General features: G+C 42.9%; 1 protein-coding gene across 10 annotated transcripts in view; it reads right to left on the bottom strand.

Moving 5' to 3' along the window:
• The window catches only part of MAP3K9 (mitogen-activated protein kinase kinase kinase 9), an 83,492-nt gene that overhangs the window by 19,999 nt on the left and 38,143 nt on the right, over window positions 1–25,350 (bottom strand). For all 10 annotated transcript variants that reach the window (XR_009053092.1, XR_009053091.1, XR_009053090.1 and 7 more), the window contains 3 exons: window positions 12,091–12,271; window positions 2,900–3,048; window positions 1,784–1,959 (listed from right to left, as the gene is read on the bottom strand). Coding sequence is in view for 7 of the 10 variants with exons in the window: in XM_057730617.1 (XP_057586600.1) it covers window positions 1,784–1,959; window positions 2,900–3,048; window positions 12,091–12,271 (506 nt within the window). In the remaining 3 variants the exon portion in view is untranslated. The remainder of the gene's footprint in view (window positions 1–1,783; window positions 1,960–2,899; window positions 3,049–12,090; window positions 12,272–25,350) is intronic.

The following is a 25,350-nucleotide window of genomic DNA, read 5'->3' on the forward strand; positions in this document are numbered from 1 at the left end:
TGAGCATCACATGTAATATGGATTTAATAGCACCAACATCACAGGGCTGTACTACATAAGACAATTACTACCTTATTATACAAGATTATTTAAGAATTCATATAAATTACTTAGAGCATGGCACACAGCACATGCCCTACAAATGTTAGCTATTATAAGAATTGGTTTGACTTTTCCTAGTAACTACTTCCTGACAAAATCCAACTTTCATTTTTCTTACTGGCTGGTACCTTTATAATTTCATCAATCAAAAGAAATAATCAGGGAACTATAGTCAATATCCTGTGATAACCATAATGGCAAAGAATATGAAAAAGAATATATATATATAAATATAACTGAGTCACTTTGCTGTACAGCAGGAATTAACAGAACATTGTAATTCAACTATACTTCAATTAAAAAAAAAGAAAGAACCAGGAGTCAGTGATTCAGCAGTCTCAAAAAAGGCCAAGAACTCTGGGGTTCTTCTAGTTGGAACAGAATTAGTAATTGGAACAGTCTCTTTCAATCATTCTGCTCAATGGTCACTGCGGATCCACCCCCTCTCCCTGCCGGGTCCCTAAAGAACTGTCATAAGCTCATTCCATCTCCCTGCAGAATGCTCCTTGACTTGCCAAACAGTACCAGGCTTAGGACTGCTATGTTGCATCAAAAGAGTTATGTCTTCAAATCAGCTCCAGAAATGATTTTTAAGTCTTTTGTTTAGGGAAACTACAATGATATTGGAAAGAAGACGGTTTTGGAATCAGGAGACCCCAGTTCAAGATTCTGCCTCCTCATTTACTAGCTGTGTGACTTTAGACAGACACTGACCCTCAGCTCTGAGATGAAAAAGTTAATAACACCTGCCCTACATGCTGGTAGCAGGGCCCATTAAGACACTCGGATAAAATGGACGAAAAGGTCTCATCAGACCTTTCAAGTGAAAGAACTGGGAAGCCATAAAGACAATTTTAGACACTACTATTATTATATTTCTTCCCAAACTTCCACAGTGGGGACTGAGAAGGGAAAGAAGAAATTAACCAAGTCTATCCATGGACATCCCTTGCGCCCCGAGCCTCAGGCCCCACAGGATAAGCAACATAACTGCTTTGATTAGCTTCCTCTGTGTGGACCCTGATTGCCACCAGACACTGTGGGCACAGAGAGGGGGCATTTAGGGAACGGTCACCAAAACAGAAGGCGGAGCTCTAATGGGCTACACGTCTCTGAACTCCTCCGCTGGTTCAGCCTTTGAGCCCTTTTCATAAAAACATGAAAAATGCCAAACAATTTCATACTCATGGTATTTTTAGCCCACAGGCAGTTTCTGATACTGATCCCCAAAGACACTGGCAGGATCCTCTGATAAGTGTTCCCAGTGTTGAAGCATCCCTATGTATCCCACTGAACCCCCTTCTGCACGTCTAATGCAGAACCAAGAAAGCTTTCTAGAACCCTCTCGTATTTTCAGCCAGCGGGGTGAAGACACCCTGCTGGTACTTGCCTGGTGGTGCTCCTCCTTCTGTTTGGACAATGAAGTAGATACTCTGCAAGGAGAACTTTGGACCCACGACATCCGCTACTTATTCCTGCCACATCCCCAAAAGAAAGAAAAATTCTCTATCGTCTCAGGTCACACCTGAGGCCTGGAGAACTCTCCACATAAAGCCAGGAAGGAAAAAGCTGCTCTGTTGCCGCAAACCAAGCAGGAAGGTGGTCGTATCAGAATCTGTCCAGAGGCCCCAGTGGAGAAGGTTCACTGATTCAATGCATACCTTTTGCTTCTCTTTCTTACCTTTTCCTTGGCCCTGAGTTGGTCAAACATCTCCTGAATCTCATGTTTCCAGTCATCCTGCAGGCAATGGAAGGAGTCCTTAGGCATTTCAAAGAAACCAGACTCCTCTATGGTAGTCAGCTGGTCCAGGATATTCGTGAAAGATGGTCGCGAATGGGGGTCGGGATGCCAGCAGTCTGCAGGGGGCACATGAGTTGGCAGGAAACATGAACGCACAGGGGTAAACCTAAGACTTAGAATATTACCTGACCTCACCTGACAGAAAATCAGCACTTGTTTCTCCTTCCCGAAATAGAGACTGGGATTTAGGGGAACCCGAACAGGGCTCAGGAAGTAAAGCAGGCTGCCCAACATCACAGTCATCAAGAGTAAAGCTGGAAACACAACGCAGCAGCCCTGTACCCATTCCGATCTGACTGTTGATTTAGCATAAGAAAGGCAAGTCCAAAGCGTTTTCTAGCGTGAAGGACAACTACCACAGTTTATCAAGTTACTACGTGATTCCGGTCCTGACAATGGGTAACTACACCCTGGGCCTCAATTTCCCATAAATAAATGAACTATCCCTCTCCAACTCAATGTGCTGATAAGAGGGCAAGGGTGAAAAGCACTAGCATGGGAGTTAGGAAAAGTGAATCCCGTCTACTCTCAGCTCAGCCACTAACTGATGGAGTGACCACTTATCCATTTAACCTCTCTCAGCTTAGGATTTCTCACTGACAAAATAACCAGGCTTGACTAGATAAATTTTAGAATTCCTTTCTTCTTAGATCTTCATTTCTACATGTAAGACACTCAGAGGTTTTGAAATAAAAGCTGCTATACCTTCTTACTTTGCATTAAATAATATACCAAAGCATTGGATAGCAGCCTTCAGTTTCTAAATTAAGGTCTATAGTCACTAGATGGGAGAGAAGGACATCAGTGACACCCATGTAGCAGGGTGCTGATATCATCTGGAAGTAGCTCTTCCAACCATTCTCAGGATTCCTCCCTGAGTGACTCATACTTCACCTCCTCTTTCAGTTACTGATCCTGCAGAACTGGCCACAATCTATTGAGTGCTGATAGAAAGGTAAATGGTCTCCAGTTTTGTTCCAGCCAGGGGTCACTCACCTTCCATGAGTTTGGCAAAAGGTTCTGGGCATGTAGAAGGAATGGGAAGGGCAAGCTTGTTCATGGCCACTCCGTAAGCGACTGCTAAGCCATCGATTCCTCGGAAGGGCACCTCACCAGTCAGGAGCTCCCAGAGCAGCACCCCATAGCTAAGGAGAGGGAGAAGACAGAAACCACGCAGTGAACCATAGGTGCAAGTTCATGGAAATAGCTTGCGAGGCTTTGACAAGCATCCCACATCCTCTCCGACATGTAGAGAGACTAATAAAACAGATGCACTGCTATAATATAAGAGGGAGACCGTAAAGCCTACTGGCTATAAGTGAAAACTCTGGAGTCAAGCACACTTGGTTTCAAAGTCTTGTTCCTCAAATTGCTCCATCTGTGAAGTGCAGATAACATGAGCAGTCTGACAAGATTGTCATGAAATGAAGCGCACTGCTCTAGTGTTTTAATCAGTGCTCAAGGGCCATAGCTATTTTGTGGTTGCTATTGTGAATGTAATAAACTGGGAGAAGAGGCAGCCTCCTGGGAATACATTTTTTCTTGCTTTAAGAAAACTTCAGCTTAAGTCATAGATACATTATTTTTTATTATTTTTTTTAATTTTATTGAACTATAGTTGATTTACAATATTGTGTTTAATTTCTGCTGTACAGCAAAGTGATATATATAGATATATATATATACATATATATATAATATATATTTTCCATATTCTTTTCCATTATGGTTTATCACAGGATACTGAACATAGTTCCCTGTGCTATACAGTAGGACTTTGTTGTTTATCCATCCCATATACAATAGTTTGCATCTGCTAATCCCAAACTCCCAATCCTTCCCTCCCTCATCCCCTGCTTGGCAACCACAAGTCTGTCCTCTATGTCTATGAGTCTGTTTTTGTTTCATAAATATGTTCATTTGTGTGGTATTTTAGATTCCACATATGAGTGATATCATATGGTATCTGTCTTTCTCTTTCTAACTTACTTAGTATGATAATCTCTAGGTCCATCCATGCTGCTGCAAATGGCATTATTTCATTCTTTTTTATGGCTGAGTCATAGTCCATTGTATATATATACCACATCTTCTGAAACCAATTGTCTGTTGATGAGCACATGGGTTGTTTCCATGTCTTAGCTATTGGAAAGAGTGCTGCTATGAATATAGGGGTGCATGTATCTTTTTGAATTATAGTTTTGCCTGGACATATGCCCAGAAGTGGGACTGCTGGATCATATGGCAACAGATACATTTTTTTTTTAGCTTTAGAAAAGTAGAAAGATGACACCCGAAACAAATATATTTTGCTCCTGTGAAAGATTTCTTTCAGTGCCCACTAGGTTGAATAGATTCCTGCCCTTGATCAGCATGAGTGCTTCCTTAATGCTGACCTCTGTCTAATTCAAAGGGGAAAGTTTCACAAGGGTGGACTGCATCGGTGGAGCAGAGCAGCACATCAGCTGTGAAGGCTTCGAGCTCCCTCCCTACCTTTCAAGTCCACATGAAGAATTTCTTTTCACATGTTCTGTGAGTTAGCAAATGGGGAATACAAAGCTTAGCGGAGTAATTATTCTATGAATTCATAATCAGAACCAGGCAAACTCACGCAGTGTTTAATCCTTCCAGGAATAAGTCAGGATCAGAAACCACAAAGCCATGAACAGTGAGAAGAGGGGCTCTCCTTATGTTTTCAAAGCAAACCTCGATTACCTATTGGTAATACTCATCAGTAGTTTACAACCAGCAAGAAGACATTTTTATTTTAAAAATAATAATAAACCCAGTAACTATTTGATCATGGTACCCTGTATGTGCAGTGTGCTAAAACATTTACAAACATCATCTTGAATCCCTTCTACAAACCAGTGAGATAAGTATTATCATCATGTTGCAGATGAGGAAAGCAAGTTTTAGATAGGGTTAGCAGTATATATTAAGGGCATATACAGAGTAAGTTACAGTGGACTTGGACCAATTCTCAATTCTTTCTCCCTAGAATGCCTTTCTACCATTTCTCTGTTTGGTAAACTCTACTAATCATCTTTCAAGATCTGATTCAAATGCACCACCATTTATTCATTCATTTTAAACATCTACTAAATATTTACTATGCATCAAACAATGCCAAGCGCTGGGATACACGATAAAAAACACAGATCTCATCCACAAAGAGATTAGCGAGAGGAATAGAAAAAGCATCAATTAGAATATGGAGAGAGGAGTCACAACAGAGATACTATAAGAGCACAAAGGAGGGTCACCTACACCAGACCGGGACGAAGGTAGGAGGTAGCTGAACCCTAAGTAAAACTTTGATGCTAAGTGAGGGAGGAGCCAGGACGCCAGAGACAGGAATCAGCAAACACAAAGGCGTGGGCTTGCCCTCACAGGATCCAAGTGGCCTGACCTGGCTCCAAAGGAGAACAATGTGTCCACCAATGTGCCAGGGCATCCCAGGGGTCTCTACAGATGGACCCTCAGGGTGGACTGGCCAGTCTCCTTGGACAATGGCTTTCCCCCAGTGAGCCCTCCAAGTACTGATATTTTCTTTATGTATTTTGACAGGAAAAAAAAAAGCCTAGGAGATCGGTAGTTGCAGGTCTTGTCTTGTGCTGACAAGAAGTTGGATTTTAGCCTGCGGATGATGGGAACAATTGGACACTTCAGGAAGCATTCCCTGACACCCTGACGTGTTACTCAGCCCTTGTCTGTGCTGTCACATAGGCTAGTTGTTTGTTTACCAGCCTGTGGGCTCCTAAAGGACAGGGATAGTAGTTCCTAATCTTTGCGCTCTCAGGGCCTTGCCCAGGCTCTGGAACGCCTAGGCCCTCACACAGTGAATGAGTTGGTGGGTGGGTGTAGGAGTGAGAGCACAGTCAGATGGTCCTGCAGGTTGCACTGGGTGCCCCAGAGTAAGCCCCAAATATCATCACGAACTGCACTAAGACACTTCCTGCCAAACCCTTCATGTGACTTATCCAGACAGCGGTCATGCTGGGCAGTGTCCACCAAGTGACCTCTACGAGCTCTCAGCGTTGCCAACTAGATTCCAGGTTGGAGCAACTCCCATCTTCAGTTGCCTGCTCTTGGCACTACTGCCCACTTCCACCCTCAGGAACAAAAACTCAAGGTTCCCAAAACGCCTTTCTTCCATCCAGGCAAAGACAATCAATGTCCCAACCCTAACTACCTGGAAAGACGGGGTGTTTTCAAAGATCCAAACACATGTCCCATTTGTGTCCTCGTGTCTCCTCTGCTATGGTTTTTACACTGAGCTCTACTCCGTGGAGATGTCTCAGGCCATCTGGGAGAGGGGGAGCCAGGGACCTTCCCCTCCCAGCTTCCACGCGGGCAGCTTGGCTTCCACCTGGCCTGGTCCTTTGTTCATGGGCATTCCATCCCATTTGAAGGGCTCTCCAACTAGGAAAAGTGGGGGAAGTGCTGCTCAAGAAAGACTTAGACAGACTCGAGTCAAATGCCTGCTTTACCACTTACAGCCAGGTGACCTTGAGACAGCAAGTTAACCTCTCCAAACCTGTGTCATCCGTGTAACCGAGACAGCGGTCCCTACCTTGCAGAGGTTGTAAGAACTAAGAGTTGCAAGGAACGAACAACAATAACCACCCTGCATCCTGAAACCACCAGCTATGGCTTGTAAACACTGTGTGCTTCCCCTTGGGAACGGCCTGAAAGGAGAAAGTGTCTGGGGAGAGCTGTGCCGAGGGGCACCAGCGTTCAGGGAAGAAGCCTTCCTGGGGATGACTAAACCAGTCACAGTGTTCCTCTGCCAGTGTTCCTCTGTATTTTTATAACAGAAGGTGGGTGATGTAAATGAAGGCTTGGAGGAACAGAGTCCAAAAGGGGGACTGTAGGAACACACATTAGATGCGTCTGAGCCCCAGGGAGAGGTGGACAGTAGAAGTCTGCATGATTTACCTCGGATTTCGCCTACTTTCTTGCCCTACCAGGGTTAAGAGAAGGTCAAGAGGTCTGTTCAAGACCATTTACAAGTGGCCTCGAAGTACCAGTTCAGCTAGAACTCTGCCTCGGAGTCCCTTCCCCCCCGAGAAGTGCCAGCTCCCACAGTGCTGCCAATGATTTCCCAGGGGTCCTCACAGCCTGACCCTAAACCCTCAGAAATGCACCCTGTGTCAATAATTAACCACCTCCAGAGGTGCAGTAATCCTTCCCACTGCTTGGTAACGTCGGATGTGGGGGAGGGGTGTTCTATTTTTTTTCAAGGTGAAGAATAACAACCCTTCCCAACAGAAGGTGCAGCAATTCTGCACCTGTGCTGGGCAAGGACTGTTTTTCTTATTAACCTGCATGGACTTTAAGACGGCCAACTCAGGGACCCACCCTCCAAAAGGAGAGGGTCTCCCTTGAATGGGCTCCTGTCCTTGGTCATCAGCTGTGACTCCACATTCCAGGAACCACGCTGACTGTTTAATAATCTTTGGCAAAGACAACTGAACAACCATATGTGAAAGTACTTTGTAAGCTGTTAGGTAACATATACTTACTCTTCTTGCTGTTAACCAGACCTTCATTTAAAATGACAACATATTTACTGACTTATTTATAAATGTATACATTAATATATTTATTGACACAAATACTTATTAACATGGCAATATGTTCATGCTCTATTACATTCAAAACGCAGCTTACAAAACAGAATGATCCCGTTTTAAGGCATGGGTGGGTGATCATGGGAACAGGAATAAACACACCAAAATGTCAACACAGATTATCTTTAGAAGTGCGTTGTGGGTGATTTTCTTTTTCTTTTCTTTCTTTTTCTGTTTATCCATATTTTCTAATTTTTTTCTGTAGTCAACATTTTTTCCTTCTGTAATTTAAAAAACTTAAAATGATTAATTAATAAAAGGCCTCCACCTCATCCTACACACGACAGGCAGACAGTCACCGCGAGACGATGGCCTCTGGCTGTTGCCACTATCCTCCGTGCACAGCACAACCAAAGGGAAAGAACTGCTCTTCTTGAGGGGTCTGGGTCATTCTCATCCTACCCTCCATCACAGCACTGAGGAGGCCTAGAGAACTGTACCTGAAGAGCAGTGAGACAAACTCGGCTGGCCCTGGGCACTCAGCAATTGCAGAGGCCCAAGGCCCTGGACGAGCTCCAGGAGGGCAGTGGGAGGGAAGGGGGCTGGACTCAGGCTCAGCCCAGTATCTGACACTGAAACCATACCCTTACCTTACACACTCAAGGCCCATAAGGTAGACATGGGATAGAAATAAAGCAATACATGGAAGACACCAAGCTTTTTTGCAGAATACCAGGGAAACCACAGATATAGAAACAACCTGCTAACAGCCTCTTCGGGCACATTGAGGGACTAGGATAACCAATAGTGAACTTTGATAGTGAACTTTAGAAGTCACAGGCTGAAAATCTGCCACATGTAACATAGGAAACCCCCCTGAATTTGCACATGCAACCCATGAAGAGGCATGAAGAGCAGTAGAGCCTGGGCAGAGAACTCCAGAAACTTACAAATTACTTTCCACTAACCATTTCCCAGCCCTCTCCCCCTCTTATTCCTTACTCCCACGATAAATATCCCACTCAACAGCCAACTGGGGAGACAGATCTGAGCATTGCCTCCTGCTTCCTTGCTTGGCTGCCCTGCAATAAATCCTTTTTCTCTCTGCAAAAGACCGTTGCCTCGGTGTTTGGTCTTTCCGCTGTGCAGGGGGAAGCGAGTCAACTTGCTGAGTAAGTACGTATTCAACAAACATTTCTTGAAGGAGTAAATGCATTACAAGTCAGTCTGGGAACCAACTTTGTCCCAAGTTCCTAGACATGCTTTGGCCCTCTTGGGACACCCTGCTGGGTCCCAGGCATGGTGGGCCAATCACCCTGGAAGAGGGTGCCTAAAGTGCAGGAATAAGAGTATATAGATGGTGACATGGCTACAAGCAGAGTTTTAAGAGACACATGTCTAGTTCAAATCACAGCTTTACCTCTACCACCTGGGTAAATCAAAGCACCTGACATCAATCATCTAAGCCTCAGTTACCTCATCTGTAAAACAGAAATAATAATAGCTACTTTTGGAGTCATCTCCAAATTAAAGACAAGCTGCTTGCCACAGATAAGTTCTCTTTCCCCTTTTCTGTGGGATATAATTATAACGTTTCTGCAGAAGTAACTGTCACTCAGATGTAACCACTCAGATAAGAATAACATGCTGAGGGACGCTGAAAGAATCTGAGTGCCTGAATGATCTAAAAGTGCAAAGCTGCCCCACTGGCCTGGACAGGCGGACTACTCCTTGAAAAAGAAATACATTTCTACCATCGGTAGGTATTAACTAATCTCATTAGCCTACAGAACAGTTGAATATCAGGATACAGCTCAACCTAATGAGATCTGGTCAGATATTTTAAGGAAAGGAAAACTCTTTTCTTCACAATATGTACTTCACCCTGTAATTAATGTGCAGTGAAATAAGATTCAATATACAGAAGCTATAAAATATCATAGAAAGAAATTAAAGAAGGTCGAAATAAATAGGAAGATATTCCACGTTCATGGATTGAAAGACAACATTATTTAGATGGCAATACCCCCAAAGTGATTTACAGATTTAACACAATCGCTATTAAAATTCTAGTTGCCTACTTTTCAGAAATTGACAAGATGATTCTAAAATTCGTATGGAAATTGAAGAGATCCGGAATCGCCAAAATAATCTTGAAAAAGAAGAAAGTTGGAAGACTCACACTTCTTAATTTCAAAAATTACTACAAAGCTACAGTTCTTAAAACAGGTGGTACCAGCCTAACGGTAGACACATAGATCAACGGAGTAGAATCGAGAGTCCAGAAATAAACTCTTACATTTGTAGTAAACTGCTTTTTGACAGGGATGCCAAGACAATTCAATAAGGAAAAAATAGACTTTTAAACAAGTGGTGCTGGGACAACTAGATAGCCACATGTAAAAGAATGAAGTTGGACTCCCACCTCACACCACATACAAAAATTAAGTCAAAATGGAACAGAGACCTATACATAAGAGCCAAAATTACAAAACTCTTAGAAGAAAACACAGGTATAAAACTTCATGACTTGGTTTCTTAGATATGACACCAAAAGTACAAGCAATCAAAGAAAAAACAGACTGGACATCATCAAAATTAAAAATGCTTGTGTTTCAAAGGATACCATCAAGAAAGTGAAAAGAAAACCCACAGAATGGGAGAAAATATTTACAAATTATGTATCTGATAAGAGACATATTTAGAATATATAAAGAACTCCTTCAACATAAAAATGGAAGGACATATAACCCAATTTTAAAATTGGCAAAGGATCTGAACAGATATTTATTCAGAGAAGACATACAAATGGCCAATAAGCACATGAAAAGATGCTCAACATCATTAGTCATTAGGGAAATACAAATCAAAACCACAATGAGATACCACTTCACAACCACTAGGATGGCTATAATAAAAAATAACAAGTGTTAAGAGGATGTGGAGAAATTGGAACCCTCATGCGTTGCTAATGGTAATAGCTATGGTAAAAACTGTTTGGCAGTTCCTAAAAAAGTTTAAAATAGAATTACCATATGACTCAGAAATTTTCACTCCTAGGTATATACCCAAGAGAAATGAAAACATATGTTCACACAAAAGCTTGTACACAAATGTCCATAGCAGCATTATTTACAACAGACAAAAAGCAAAATAACCCAAATGTCCATCAACTAATGAACAAACTGTGGTATACCCATACAGTGGAATATTATTCAACTATTAAAAAATGACGTTCTGAATAACATATATGAACCCTGAAAACATCATTCAAATGAAAAAAGTCAGTCACAAAAGACCACATATTGTACGATTCCATTTACATGAAATGTCCAGAATAGGCAAATGCATAGAGACAGAAAGTAAATTAGTGGCTGCCAGGGAGTAGGGGTAGGAGTAGGGGGTATTGGAGAATGACTGCTAATAGGTATTGAGGGTTTTTTGAGCGATAAAAAATATTCTGGAAATACTTAGTGGTTGTCATGGGTTGAATGGTAGCCCTGAAAAGATATGTCCATGTCCTCATTCCCAGAAGCTGTATTTGGAATAGAATCTGCCCCAGTCTCTGGAGAGGGTATAGGCCTGCTGATACTGATTTCAGACTTCGGGTCTCTAGACTAAATAAATTTCTATTGTTTTAGGCCACCAGCTTTGAGGTAATTTGTTACAGTAGCCTTAGGAAACTAATAACAATGATGATCAGTGTAAAACATTGTAAATTTACTAAAAACCATTGGCTTATACATTTTAAAACATGCACTTTATGGTATATGAATAATATCTCAATAAAGCTGTTATTTAAAACACACACACACAAACTCACTTTACAACACATTGAGAAGCAACAACTTCATAGATGAAATACTATGATAATCTACAGTCCTTGTTTTTGTTTACCAAGATGATGCTACTGTCTCGCAGTCACGAGGATGCTTATTCTGTAGATGCTCATCCTCCCATCAGTGGGAAAAAAGTTTTCAGATCCATGTCCTTGTGACCTCTCGGGCTGACATTAACTAGGGGGATGGTTTGTTGAATCTGACTCTGCAGTTCTGGGTGCACGCTTGAGACCTATCTTTTCCCATTTCTATATCAATGTTCAACAGACAAGACAGATCCTTGACTAAAAGCTTAACTGGGTAACTGGAAGAATAATTTCCAGCCCACTGAGAAAAAAGAGACAGCACAAACAATACTCATCAGCTGAAGAGCTTATAGTGAGAACAAGTCCAGCAGTAACAGCCACTGTCACTAAGGAAGCCAGGGTGACCGTGGGGAAGGTGTACAGGAGTATCTGGGTGCCCCTGCCACCCTAGAGGTCAGCACATACTGCCCCTAGAATCTCCTGGTCTTTCCTAGGGAGCAACCACCAACACAAAGGGGCCTACACAAAGGTGGTACTTGCCACAGCACTGGAGGGATTTCTGGTAGAGGAAGATGTTAGAAAGTGTCCTTGGCAATGTTGGATTTAGTGTAGGTTGCTCTGCAGGGATCATCTAGACCTACTTGGGGTGCCTGGGATTCTACACGACCTCAGTTCTCCAAGTCCTGAAGCAGCTGTGCAGCCAAAATAAATCTGGGGAAAGCTGACCCTGCACCTCTGGACCTTACCTCCACACGTCGCTGCCTTTGGAAAACATGGAGGCACGAATGACTTCAGGTGCCATCCAAGCATATGTCCCTGCCGCGCTCATCTTAGTGGTCCGGTGCCATTCCCGAGCCAGGCCAAAATCGGTGATCTTCAGAACCTTGTTGCTCAGGTCTCCATTCTCCACCTTCTGGAGGATCAGTACTGGGCAAGGAAAGGAATACAGAAGAAACCAGAGAGTCTGCATTAATCACAGGGAAACCGTGCAATACAGAGCCCTCCTGCCATCCTCTTGTCCTCTCCTACAGGCTCCATCATGTGGCGACCATGGGTGGATGGTGGGAGCCACCATCCTTCAACACCTAGGATGCATCCATTTTGGTGCCAAGTATTTTACAGGCATGATCTTCAACCCTCACTACAACCTTATGAGGTAGATGCTATTGCCATCACTGCTCTTACAGATGAGAAAACTGAAATACAACGCCACTCTATAAGTTTTTCAAGGCCATTCAGATAATAAGTCAGGATGGAAACCCTGACAGCCTGACTCAAGAGACTTCTCTGTTACAATCACACCATAGGAAAGAAGAGCTGTGGGGTCACAGCTGACCCTTTGTGAGGAGCAGCTACCTGGGCTTCCTGACTTCCAGGGCACCCCTGGGCTTTAACTACTCTCAAAACATCAAGAGTGGAGGTGCCTGTTGGACTTTTAAGGTTTCAGACAGTGTCTGAACCGTTTCCATGAACCTTTCCAAGTTACATTATTTAAAGTCTTAAGAAAGCATGTCTTAGCTTCAGGTGTACAACACTGTTAATCAACTATACTCCAATATACAATAAAAAGTTACCAAAAAAAAGAAGGAAAGAAAGCATGTCTTTGGGGCAGAGATTTTCCCTTAATCCAGGGACTCACCTGCACCCACTGAGAAGTGGCTGACAGGTTGGAGGTCACAGTGCTCTCTGGGAACACGGCCCAGGAAGGAGGACCTAGTGCCCTGAACGAGCCACGCTCTGGGCCTTGTGTCCCACGTTCTGACGCCAAAGCCCCGCCGTGTGGGAGCCACCCCAGCTCTCCCAGGACAGCAGCTAAGGCAGCCACCCCACCCACATGATGGCTCCAGCAAGAAGCATGCCCTCGTGGGAGCCAGTCTCCCTCATCAACTCAAGTGCTATAAGCGAAGGCCAGGAACTCTGCCTGAGTGGGCAGCTAGCAAGCTGCTGGGAGGTGAGGAAGCTGAGCCTCTGTTTCCACAGGGGGGATGGTTCCAAGCCCCTGTGTCGGCACTGCCTCTGTGGGCCAGACGCTGAACCACCTGGAGTTCAGAGCTCAGTACACAGGGTTTCAGGGAAGGAAGGAAGATTCTCTCTGCCATTCAAGTCTAAATGGGGAGAGTGGGGAAAGGGGGGCGGATTTTAGGGCAAGAGCTGCAGGTGGTCCCTCAAGTCACGTGACTGCACTTTTCTTTTCCTGCCCCCCAAACCCCGCCCTGGCACATGTCCACTGAGTTGTTACATAATGAAAGGACGTGGGCCAAAGAGCTCTATGTCCTACGTGCTTCCGAGAAAATCAGCAGCAAAGAGGGATTACAGCAGCTATAGGGCTGGAAGCATAAAACAAATCAGTGCCAGCCACTCCTCAGATCTAATGGACTAAGTCTCCTTCCTCCACGCTCTCTCCCTACTTCCCCAACACCCTCCCACCCCCCACTCCAAGCTGCTAGCATCCTGATGGGTCTAACTAAGCCTCTAAATGCTCAGGCAGATTAAAACAAACAAACAAAAAACAACTTCCTACATCTCATCTAATGACAAAAATCTTCTGTGCCTCTCTCCCCTTCTCTGTGGGTAGAGAGATAACAGACCAATATGCACTCAGACTGCCAGGGATGCCTTTTGCGGTGGCGGCAACCAGCTGCTGAGCATTTCCCTTAGCCGCCCTTGAACTGAAGATTCAGAGAGAGCCCTTCCCCTTACAGATCCAACCAGGTTGAGTCCTGTCACCCCAGGCCTCCAGGTGGCTGGGACAGGGTGCAGTGGAAGGAGGATAACAGTTTCCCCACGCTGCATGGGTCCAGTTGAGCTTTCTTGGAGCCTATGCTGGAAAGGGAAGGCAGAGAAGTTCAGATTCTGTGACAGGAAATCAATTTTTAGAAATGAGATGGCATACTTAAGATGATGTTTAAAATATTATTAGTCTGTCGGATGGCTTAAGAGGAATGACCGAAAGATGGGACGGGGCAAGAACCAGCCCAGGGGCAGTCTGTCTAAACTGGAATGCCTTTAGACAGTGCACGTCCAGCCCAGTTCTGCCTAATCTCCATGACTCCCTGATGCCTTGCATCTGGCGGACCTCAAACATTTATCCCCGCAGGTTGGGCCCCTGAAGGCATCTGAGTTAAAAAGCCCTGGCGTAGGGGTCCTGCCCCCAGAAAAGGAGAGAGGCTATAATCCTGGCAGCTAGTAATTCTGACACATGGTTACAGCCAATGATTCGCAAGAACAGTGCCCTGAAATACTGGATTCTACCAAGAATGTATTACTATTAACAATTAAAGCAACAAAGTTTGTGAAAGCTTTACTTTTTTTTTTTCTTTTTTGGAGATTTTTAAAATTGAGAAATTCACATAACACAAAATTAACCATTTTAAAGTGAACAATTCAGTAGCAGTTAGTACATTCACAACACTGTACAACCATCACTTCTATCTAGTGCCAAAACATTTTCATCACCCCCTAAAGGAAATTCCATAGCCAATAAGCATTATTCCCCATTCTCCCCTCTTCCCAGCCTCTGGCAACCACCAACCTGCTTTCTATCTCTATCGATTTACCTATTCTGCATATTTCATATAAATGGAATCATACAATATGTGACACATCTGGTCATTTCACTTAGCATAATGTTTCCAAGGCTCATCCACATTGTAGTTCATACCAGCACTTTACTCCTTTTCCTGACTGCATGATATTCCATCACATGTATATACCACAATTTACTTCTCCTTTTGCCCACTGATAGACATTTGCATTGTTTCCATCTGTCAATTATTGTGAATCTGTTATGAACACATGTGCACATATACTTGTTTGAGTGCCTGTTTTCAATTCTTTAGGAGGGGAATTACTAGGTTATATGGTAATTTCATGTTGAACTTTTTGAGGAATCACTAAACTATTTGCCACAGCAGCTGAAGTGTTTTACATTCCCATTAGCAATGAATGAGGGTTCCAATTTCTCCACATCCTCACCATACTTGTTATTTTCCTTTTTCTTTTTCTTCTTACTATAGCCATTCTAGCAGATGTGAAGTGGTATCTCACTGTGGTTTTGATTTACATTTCCCTAATGACTAATGATGTTGAGCGTCTTTTCATGTGCTTTTTGGCCAGTTGTGTGTCTTCTTTGGAGAAATGTCTGTCGTTTTGTTGTTGAGTTGTGAGTTCTTTATAGATCCTGGATACTAGACCCTTATCAAATATGTGACTTGCAAATATTTTTCCCTCTCTGTGGGCTGTCTTTCTACTTACTTGATAATGTCCTTTGATGTACAACAGTTTTTAATTTAGATGAAGTCCACTTTATCTGTTTTTCCTTTTGCTGCTCATACAGTACTTTTGATGTAATACCAAAGGCCTGCCAAATCCAAGTTCATGAAGATTTGCCCCTATGGTTTCTTCTAAGAGTGTTATGGTCTCAGCTCTTATATTTAGGTTGTTAATCCATTCTTAGTTAATTTTTTTTTAAGAACTTTTATTGAGATACAGTTAACAGACAATAGACAGCATATATTTAGAGTGTACAATTTGGTATCCCAATCTCCCAATTCATTCCCCCCCAACCCTCCCCGCTTTCCCCACTTCGTGTCCATGTGTTTGTTCTCTACACCTGTGTCTCTATTTCTGCCTTGCATTTCCTCTTTCATAGTTGTTAGCATTTGCCTTATATATTGAGGTGCTCCTATATTGGGTGCATATATTTTTATAATTGTTATCTCCTCTTAGTGGATGGATCCCTTGATCTTTACATAATGTCCTTTCTTGTCTCTTCTAACATTTTTTATTTTAAAGTCTATTTTATCTGATATGAGTATTGTTACATCAGCTTTCTTTTGATTTTCATTTGCATGGAATATGTTTTTCCATCCCCTCACTTTCAGTCTGTATGTGTCCCTAGGTCTGAAGTGAGGCTCTTGGAGACAGCATATATATGGGTCTTGTTTTTGTATCCATTCAGCCAGTCCGTGTCTTTTGGTTGGTGCATTCAGTCCATTTACATTCAAGGTAATTATCAAGATGTATGTTCCTATTACCATTTTCTTAATTGTTTTGTTTTTGTTTTTGTAGGGCCTTTTCTTCTCTTATGTTTCCCACTTAGAGAAGTTCCTTTAGCATTTGTTGTAGGGCTGGTTTGGTGGTGCTGAATTCTCTTAGCTGTTGCTTGTCTGTAAAGCTTTTGATTTCTCCATTGAATCTGAATGAGATTCTTGCTGGATAGGGTATTCTTGGTTGTAGGTTCTTCCCTTTCATCACTTGAAATATATCGTGCCACTCCCTTCTGGCTTGTAGAGTTTCTGCTGACAAATCAGCTGTTAACCTTATGGGAGTTCCCTTGTAGGTTATTTGTTGTTTTTCCCTTGTTGCTTTTAATAACTTTTCTGTCTTTAATTTTTGTCATTTTGACTACTATGTGTCTTAGTATGTTTCTCCTTGGGTTTATCCTGCCTGGGACTCTCTGCGCTTCCTGGACTTGGGTGGCTATTTCCTTTCCCATGTTAGGGAATTTTTCAACTAGAATCTCTTCCAATATTTTCTCGGGTCCTTTCTCTCTCTCTTCTCCTCCTGGGACCGCTATAATGCGAATGTTGGTGCGTTTAACATTGTCCCAGAGGTACCTTAGGCTGTCTTCAGCTCTTTTCATTCTTTTTTTTTATTCTTTTCCAGTGATTTTCACCATTCTGTCTTCCAGGTCACTTATTCACCCTTCTGCCTCAGTTAATCTGCTATTGGTTCCTTCTAGTGTATTTTTCATTTCAGTTATTGTGTTGCATATCTCTGTTTGTTTGCTCTTTACTTCCTCTAGGTCTTTGCTAAACTTTTCTTGCAACTTTTCAATCTTTGCATCCAGTCTTTTTTCAAAGTCCTGGATCATCTTCACCATCATTATTCTGAATTCTTTTTCTGGAAGGGTGCCTATCTCCTCTTCATTTAGTTGTTTTTCTTGGGTTTTATCTTGTCCTTTCATCTGGTACAAAGTCTTTTGCCTTTTCATTTTCTCTATCTTTCTGTGGCTGTGGTTTTCAGTTCCACAAGATGAAATACTGCTGATACTGCTTGATCCTGCTGTCTGCCCTCTTGTGGAGGAAGCTATCTAGGAGGCTCGTGCGTGCTTCCTGATGGGAGGGACTGATGGTAGGTTGGGCTGGGTGGGCAGAGCTCAGTAAAACTTTAATCTGATTTGGTGGGCGGAGCTCAGTAAAACTTTAATCTGCTTGTCTGCTAATGGGTGGGGCTGTGTTCACATCTTGTTAGTTGTTTGGCCTGAGGCTACCTAGCACTGGAGCTTACAGGCTCTTTGGTGGAGCTAATGGTGGACTCTGGGAGGGCTCACACCAATGAGCACTTCCCAGAACTCCTGCTGCCAGTGCCCCTATCTCCTCGGTGAGCCACAGCAGCCCCCCACCTCGGCAGGCAACCCTCCAACACCAGCAGGTAGGTCTGGTTCAGTCTCCTATGGGGTCACTGCTCCTTCCCCCTGGGCCCTGGTGAGCACATTTTTTGGTGTGCCCTCCAAGAGTGGAGTCTCTATTTCCCCCAGTCCTGTGGAGGTCCTGCAGTCAAATCCTGCTGGCTCTCAAAGTCTGATTCTCTGGGGATTTCTCCTCCCGTTGCCAGACTCCCAGGTTGGGAAGCCTGATGTGGAGCTCAGAACCCTCACTTTAGTGGGTGAACTTCTGTGGTATAACTGTTCTCCAGTTTGTGAGTCACCCACCCAGCATTTATGGGATTTGATTTTAACGCAATTGCGCCCCTCCTACCATCTCATTGCGGCTTCTCCCTTGTCTCTGGATGTGGGGTATCTTTTTGGTGAGTTTCAGTGTCCCTCTGTCAATGAGTGTTCAGCAGTCAGTTGTAACTCTGGTGCTCCTGCAAGAGGGAGTGAGCACACATGCTCCTACTCCACCATCTTGATCCTATCTCCCATTCTTAGTTAATTTTTGGATATCATATCAGATAGAGGTCCAAAGCTATTTTTTTGCATGTGGAGATCCAATCTTCCCAGTACTGTTTGTCAAAGGGGAAAGCTTTACTTTTTAAGATAGAGTGGGGCATAGTTCTCTCCAAAAGTGTTTTCCTGGGTAGGAGAAAAAGGTTATATTCACAGCAGCTTACTTGTCTGTACCACTGCTGTGAGCCCATTCCAATCTCCCACCTCTGACAAACAGCTGCAGCAGTAACAAACTATTGTGCTTTCCTTCTTGATAAACTTTAGGATTTTTATCAAAATCTGGTGAAGTCCATGAAAGTGTATTGTGGAAACCTCCCCTCTCATGTAGGGGGTATGGGGGGGGGGGGGCGGTGGAACAAATGCTGAAAACTAACAAACCCAAGTCAAGGGGAGCCTGGCTAGGATGAGAGAAAGAGGGAGAAAAACATGCATCTGAATGAAAATCCTAGTGATTAATCAGATATAGGAGCTTGAGGGAGAAGGGAGACATCTCCCACCTTTCAGATATGGATGACAAGTAGAAATGGTAGTGCCCCTGACTGAGAAGTTGAAAGACAAAAGCCCATTTGAGGAAGCCAAGTTCAGTCTGGGACATAATGGATTCAGGGTGACAGTAACAAGAGTCATTGCAGAACAGGAAAAAAAAAAAAAGAGCAGACAATTCGTAAATCCCAGGCTTGACATTTTCCATGTGACCCTGGATAAGTTTCATAAACTCTGCATCTCTATTCCTGCTTCAAAAAATGGGGATAAAGATTAAAGGTAATACAGTAACCCAGCAGAATGGCTGACACATAATTAGGAACTCAGAACAGTATAGCTACCATTACTACTATTACGATTAAGTGTCTCATACGTAAGTGGAAACCATGGGATTTCAAGTTCAAGGCATTCAGAACCCTGGTGGAATGCCTGGCAGGCCCTGGCACATAACAACCATGTAATAAATTCTTACTGTATAAATAAGTGGTTGATTAAATAATAATGATAGCTAACCATTATCGATCACTTACTATGTACAGGCATACCTTGTTTTATTGTACTTTGCCTTACTGCGTTTCACAGATATTGCATTTTTTTACAAATTGAAGGTGTGTGAGAACTCTGCACTGATCAAGTCTTCTGGTGCCATTTTTCCAACAGCATTTGCTCACTTCACGTCTCCGTGTCACATGTGGTAATTCTTGCAACATTTCAAACTTTTTCATTATCATTATGTTTCTTATGGTGATCTATGATCAGTGATCTCTGATCATACTGTTGTAATTGTTTTGGGGAGCCATGAACCATGCCCACATAAGGTGGCAAACTTAATGGGTAAATGTTGTGTGTGCTCTTATTGCTCTACCAACTGGCTCTTCCCCCTTCTCTCCTCCTCTCCTCGGGCCTTCCTATCCCCTGATACACAACAATATTGAAATTAGGCTATTTAATAACCCTAATATGGTCTCTAAGTGTTCGGGTGAAACTCTCTCACTTTATATCAAAAACTAGAAATAATGAAGCTTAGTGAGGAAGGCCAAGTCAAAAGCCAAGACAGGCGAAAAGCTAGGCCTCTTGCATCAGTTAGTCAAGTTCTGAATGCAAAGGGAAAGCTCTTGAAGGAAATTAAAAGTGCTACTCCAGAGAATACACAAATGATAAGAAAGCAAAACAGCCTCAGTGCTGATATGGAGAACGTTTTAACACTCTGGATAGAATATCAAACCAGCCACAGCATTCCCTTAAGCCAAAGCTTAATGCAGAGGAAAGCCCTGACTCTCTTCAAATCTATGAAGGCTAAGAGAGATGAGGAAGCTGCAGAAGAAAAGTGTGGAGCTAGCAGCAGCTGGTTCAAGAGGTTTAAGGAAAGAAGCCATTTCTATAATGTGACAGTGCAAGGTGAAGTAGCAAGTGACAATGTAGAAGCTGCAGCAAGTTATCCAGAAGATCTAGGTAAGATCATCAATGAAGGTAGCCACACTAAACAACAGATTTTCAATGTAGATGAGACAGTATTCTATTGGAAGAAGATGCTACCTAGGACTTTCATCACTAGAGAGGAGAAGTCAAGACGTGACTTCAATGCTGTGAAGGACAGGCTGACTCTCTTATTAGGGGCTAATGCAGCTGGTGACTTTATGTTGAAGCCAATACTCATTTACCATTCCAAAAATCCTAGGGCCCTTAAGAAGTATGCTAAATTTCCTCTGCCTGTGTTCTCTAAATGGAACAACAAAGCCTGGATGACAGCACATCTATTTACAACATGGTTTACTGAATATTTTAAGCTCACCGTTGAGACTTACTGCTCAGAAAGATTCCTTTCAAAATATTACTGTTCATTGACAATACATGTGGCCACCCAAGAGCTCTGATGGAGATGTACAGTGAGATTCTTATTGTTTTCATGCCTGCTAACACAACATCTAGTCTGCACCCCATGGATCAAGGAGCAACTTTGCCTTTCGAGTCTTAAAACTATTTAAGAAATACATTTTTTAAGGATATAGCTGTTCTAGTGATTTCTCTGATGGATCTGAGCAAAGTCATTTTAAAACCTTCTGGAAAGGATTCAACATTCTAGATACCATTAGAAACATTCACGATGTTCAAAATATCAAAATTAACAGGAATTTGGAAGAAGTTGGATCCAAACCTCATGGATGACTTTGAAGAGTTCAAGACTTGAATGATGGAAGTAACTGCAGATGTGGTGGAAATAGCAACTAGAATTAGAACTGGACTGAAGGTGTGACTGAATTGCTGCAATCTCACGATAAAACTTTAACGAATGAGGAATTGCTGCTTAATGGATGAGCAAACAAAGTGATTTCTTCAGACAGAATCTATTTCTGGTGAAGATCGTTGAAATGACAAAGGTAGAATATTACATAAAACTCAGCTGGTAAAGCAGTTGCAGGGTTTGAGAGGATTGACTCCAATTTCAAAAGTTCTACTGTGGTTAAAAAGCTATGAAACAGCATTGCATGCTACAGAGAAATCGTTTGTAAAAGAAGAGTCAATCAATGCAGTAAACTTCACTGTCTTATTTTAAGAAATGGCCACTCTGATCAGTCAACAGCCATGAACACTGAGGCAAGACCCTCCACCAGCAAAAAGATCATGACTCACTGAAGGTTTAAATGATGGTTAGCATTTTTTAGCAATAAAGTGTTTTTTTAATTAAGGTATGTACATTGTTTTTGTGGACATAATAAGACTACACTCAAGAGACTACAACATAGTCTAAACATAACTTTTATATGCACTGGGAAACCAAGAAATTCATGTCACTTGCTTCTTTGCGATACTCACTTCACTGCGGTGGTCTAGAACCAAACCCACAATACCTCCAAAGAATACGCCTGTGGTGGCGTGATGCTCTTTACATGATGTATGTAAAGAGCTTGACATCCATCACCTTAGTTAATCCTTAAACCAACCCTATGAAGTAGGCATAATTATATTCCCTATTTTACTCATGCTGAAACAGACACAGAAAGGTTAAGTCAGTTGCCCACAGTCAGTAAGGCATGGAGATGGGTTCCAAAGCCAGATCTCTCTTCACACGCTATGCCATCCAGAGGACAGAAAGAAATCCTATGCTTAGCTCAGTTCCCATCTGATCCCTAATACTGTCATTAATCAACTAGTCTTCACTGCTCTCCTTATTCATGGAGTATTCCTTCAGCACCCAAAACCAGTACTACACAATTTAACAGCATATTTAATTATTTCCAACTGTGGCATGTACATGTCTCATCATTTCCTCTAGAATGTGATGGAATATGACTCCTAGAGGGGAAAAACCCCATTCTTTTTCTTCTGGGATTCATGCCACACACACACACACACACACACACACACACACACCTGCCCCCAGGAATCAAGCAGAAGACCAGGCTCTCTGAAAGAACTCACCCTTCAGTTACTTATTTCACTGAAATAGTCATTGTGCATCTTCTCAAACTATCCACTTCCCCATTCTATTGTTGCCAGGGCTGGGGGTGGGGGGCATCCCTCCAATGTTATCCAAACCTGAGGCACTAAGGGGAGCTGGGTGGATACCAGGAAAGACAAGGAGACTGGAGAAAGAGGAATTCCTCAGCCAGGGTTACTGGTGACTAACACATCCTGCTCGTGTCAGGTGGGGTAGGGGGACACAAGGATAGATAAGCTAGAGATTTTGTCCTTAAGGGCCCTCTACATGCTGTATGGAAATATACACAATAAAACTGAGTATCACATTAAGACAACATATGCTTCAATTAAGTGCCCACTTTTTACTACAAGCAGTAAGATAATCACAGTTTTCCAAACCTCAGTAACCCAAGGACACTATTTCCAGACCAGGTCACCACCTATATACCATTTACTTAGTATTTTTCTTAAAATTGACTTTTAAAAAATTATGAAAAGAAGAAATTTTATGTCATTATTATAAATGGAAAAAAACAAATATTCTCATAATATCAGGTAACCTGTATAAATAAATAAAATGAGAACAAAAATAAATGTTATTAAGTGTCAGTAGAGGAATTTCCCTGGCGGCACAGTGGTTAAGAATCCGCCTGCCAATGCAGGGGACATGGGTTCATCCCCTGGTCCGGGAAGATCCCACATGCCGCGGAGCAACTAAGCCCGTGTGCCACAACTACTGAGCCTACACTCTAGAGCCCGTGAGCCACAACTACTGAGCCCGAGTGCCACAACACTGAAGCCCGAGTGCCTAGAGCCGGTGCTCTGTAACAAGAGAAGGCACCACAATGAGAAGCCCGCTCACCACAAGGAAGAGTAGCTCCCCCTCCCTCCAACAGCAACTAGAGAAAGCCCGTGTGCAGCAACAAAGACCCAACACAGCCAAAAAATTTTTTAAAAATAAATTTAAAAAAAAAGAGTCAATAGATCCTGCTACTAGTCAAAGTTCTGAGCCTAAGGCCAGCTGCCTCTGATAGAAAGAAAAGCTTACAAGGGTTAGAGAGGAATAAAAGCAAATTGGCACCAAGATGAATCTTGATCCTCCATGAATATAGAGAGGGTAAATGACTTTCTATGGAATTCAGTGTTACCTAAGACAGACCACAGGAAGGGACCTCAAGGCCATCCCCTGCTAGGACAACAGAGCAGGAAATGAGTCAGGCAGGGGTGGCCACACAGGGTTTTGTGAGTCTGACCTGATATCATTTAGCTGAAGGCCAGGCTCTCAAAACTTGGCATAACTGAGGAGACTCTCCCATATGTCCTAATGGTAAATTTAGCTTTGGTTGATGATTTATCATTTTGAGATTTCTTGTTAATTATTCATCTCCATTAGCACACGGGGCTCTGATTTGCTAAATGCTCACCTTGGCACCAAGGTTCCCACATTCCCAGCCCTTCATTTGGCCCAAATGATTCAACATCAACTTTCGAGGGCTGTGTCTTGCTTGATTTTAAAAAAAGTTTACTGTCAAACGCATATACACATAAAAGAGAGTATAAAACACATATGATTTAAAGAAAATACGACGAAAACCCACACGACTCCATCCAGTCCCTTAGAAACTCCACATTTTCCTCTCCATCACATCCCCTTCCATCTCCCCAGACGTCTCACAATCCTGACTTCTGTCATTCATCCCTTTACCTCACTTTGTCATCTTACGACCTATGTATACATCCGTAAATTAAGATGTTGTTTTGTTTTGAAAGTGAGTGACAAGCACAAATGTAGCTGTGTGTACTAGTTTCCTAGGCTGCCATAACAAATTAACACCAACGTGGTGGCTTCAAACAACAGAAACCTACTGTCTCTCAGATCTGAAGGCAAGAATTCTAGTCCAAAATCAAGGTGTCGGCCACGGCCATGCTACTTCCAAAGGCCACAGGGAAGAACCCTCCTTTGCCCCTTCCAACTCCTGATGGCTGCCAGCAATTCTTGGTGTTCCCCAGGTTAGGGCAGCATAACTCCAGTCTCTTCACTGGCCATCTGTCCTCTGTGTCTGTCTCTGTTCTTCACATGGCATTCCCAGTGCTGTGTGTCTGGGTCCAAATTTCTTTCTTCTTATAAAAACACCAGGCATTGGACAAGGGCCAGTCCTCATCCCACAGGACCTCATCTTTACTTGATTACAAAGATCCTATTTCCAAATAAGGTCACATTCACAGGTTAGAACTTCATCATGTCTTTTTTAGGGGGATATAATTCTACCCAGAATACAATAAAAATATTGCCTTTGCTAGATGAAGGCTCTCAAGGAAATAAGCTAAACACAGTGTCTGGCCATGGTCCCAGAAAGTTGACTAGAGCCCTTTCTGGGAAAGTCAGTAAGCAAGCACATATATGAGTGCTAGAAAAACTGCGTAGATGACCACAGCGGGGAACATGTGGCAGCAGGGAATGGTGGGGAGAGATGCAGATACTGGACCTCCATCAGAAATACGGTTGGGGTGTGGGGTCCCTACATTTTCTGTTTCTAAATTCATTTTGGCCCATAGCGGGTTCTTGGTGTTGGGCAAAGAAAATGCTTCTGTTTATCTGGTCAACAGGGAAAGGAGCTTCATCAGCACACGAGCAAGACAGCCAAGTACAGAGCGGAATCCTGAGCAGGCTCCCCAGGCAGTCATTCCTCAGGTTAAAGTGACAGAACCTCAGGTTAAACTGATGGAACCTCAGGTTAAATTGATGGAGCACCAGCAGCAGGTGAGGTGAGTTGGTGACAACAGTCCTGGGTCACACTACTGGATCTAAATTGCCTCCTCTATGTCTGATGCACAGCTGTTCTCCTGGGGTCTCCTTTCGCAGTCCTCAGGGGGTTTTCCCTTCATCTATCTCCTGTGCCCTGTACCCACTTTCTCTTTCTGCTGCTTTCTTCTCTTACTTTGGTGATATGCATTCTCCAACAGCTCCTTAGAAAGAATGTATGGAAGGTACACTTTTTTTCTCAGAAAATGTCTACATTCCATCCCCATACTTGGCATAAAAATGACTGGAGATTTTCCTTCATCATTCTGAAGGCATCACGCATCAATTTCTTGCTTCCAACATTGTAGTTAAGGAGCCCCGGGCCATTTTGCTTCCTGATGCTCTGTA

The sequence above is a fragment of the Hippopotamus amphibius genome, chromosome 4 (genome assembly GCF_030028045.1).
Source record: "Hippopotamus amphibius kiboko isolate mHipAmp2 chromosome 4, mHipAmp2.hap2, whole genome shotgun sequence".
NCBI classification, from domain to species: domain Eukaryota; kingdom Metazoa; phylum Chordata; class Mammalia; order Artiodactyla; family Hippopotamidae; genus Hippopotamus; species Hippopotamus amphibius.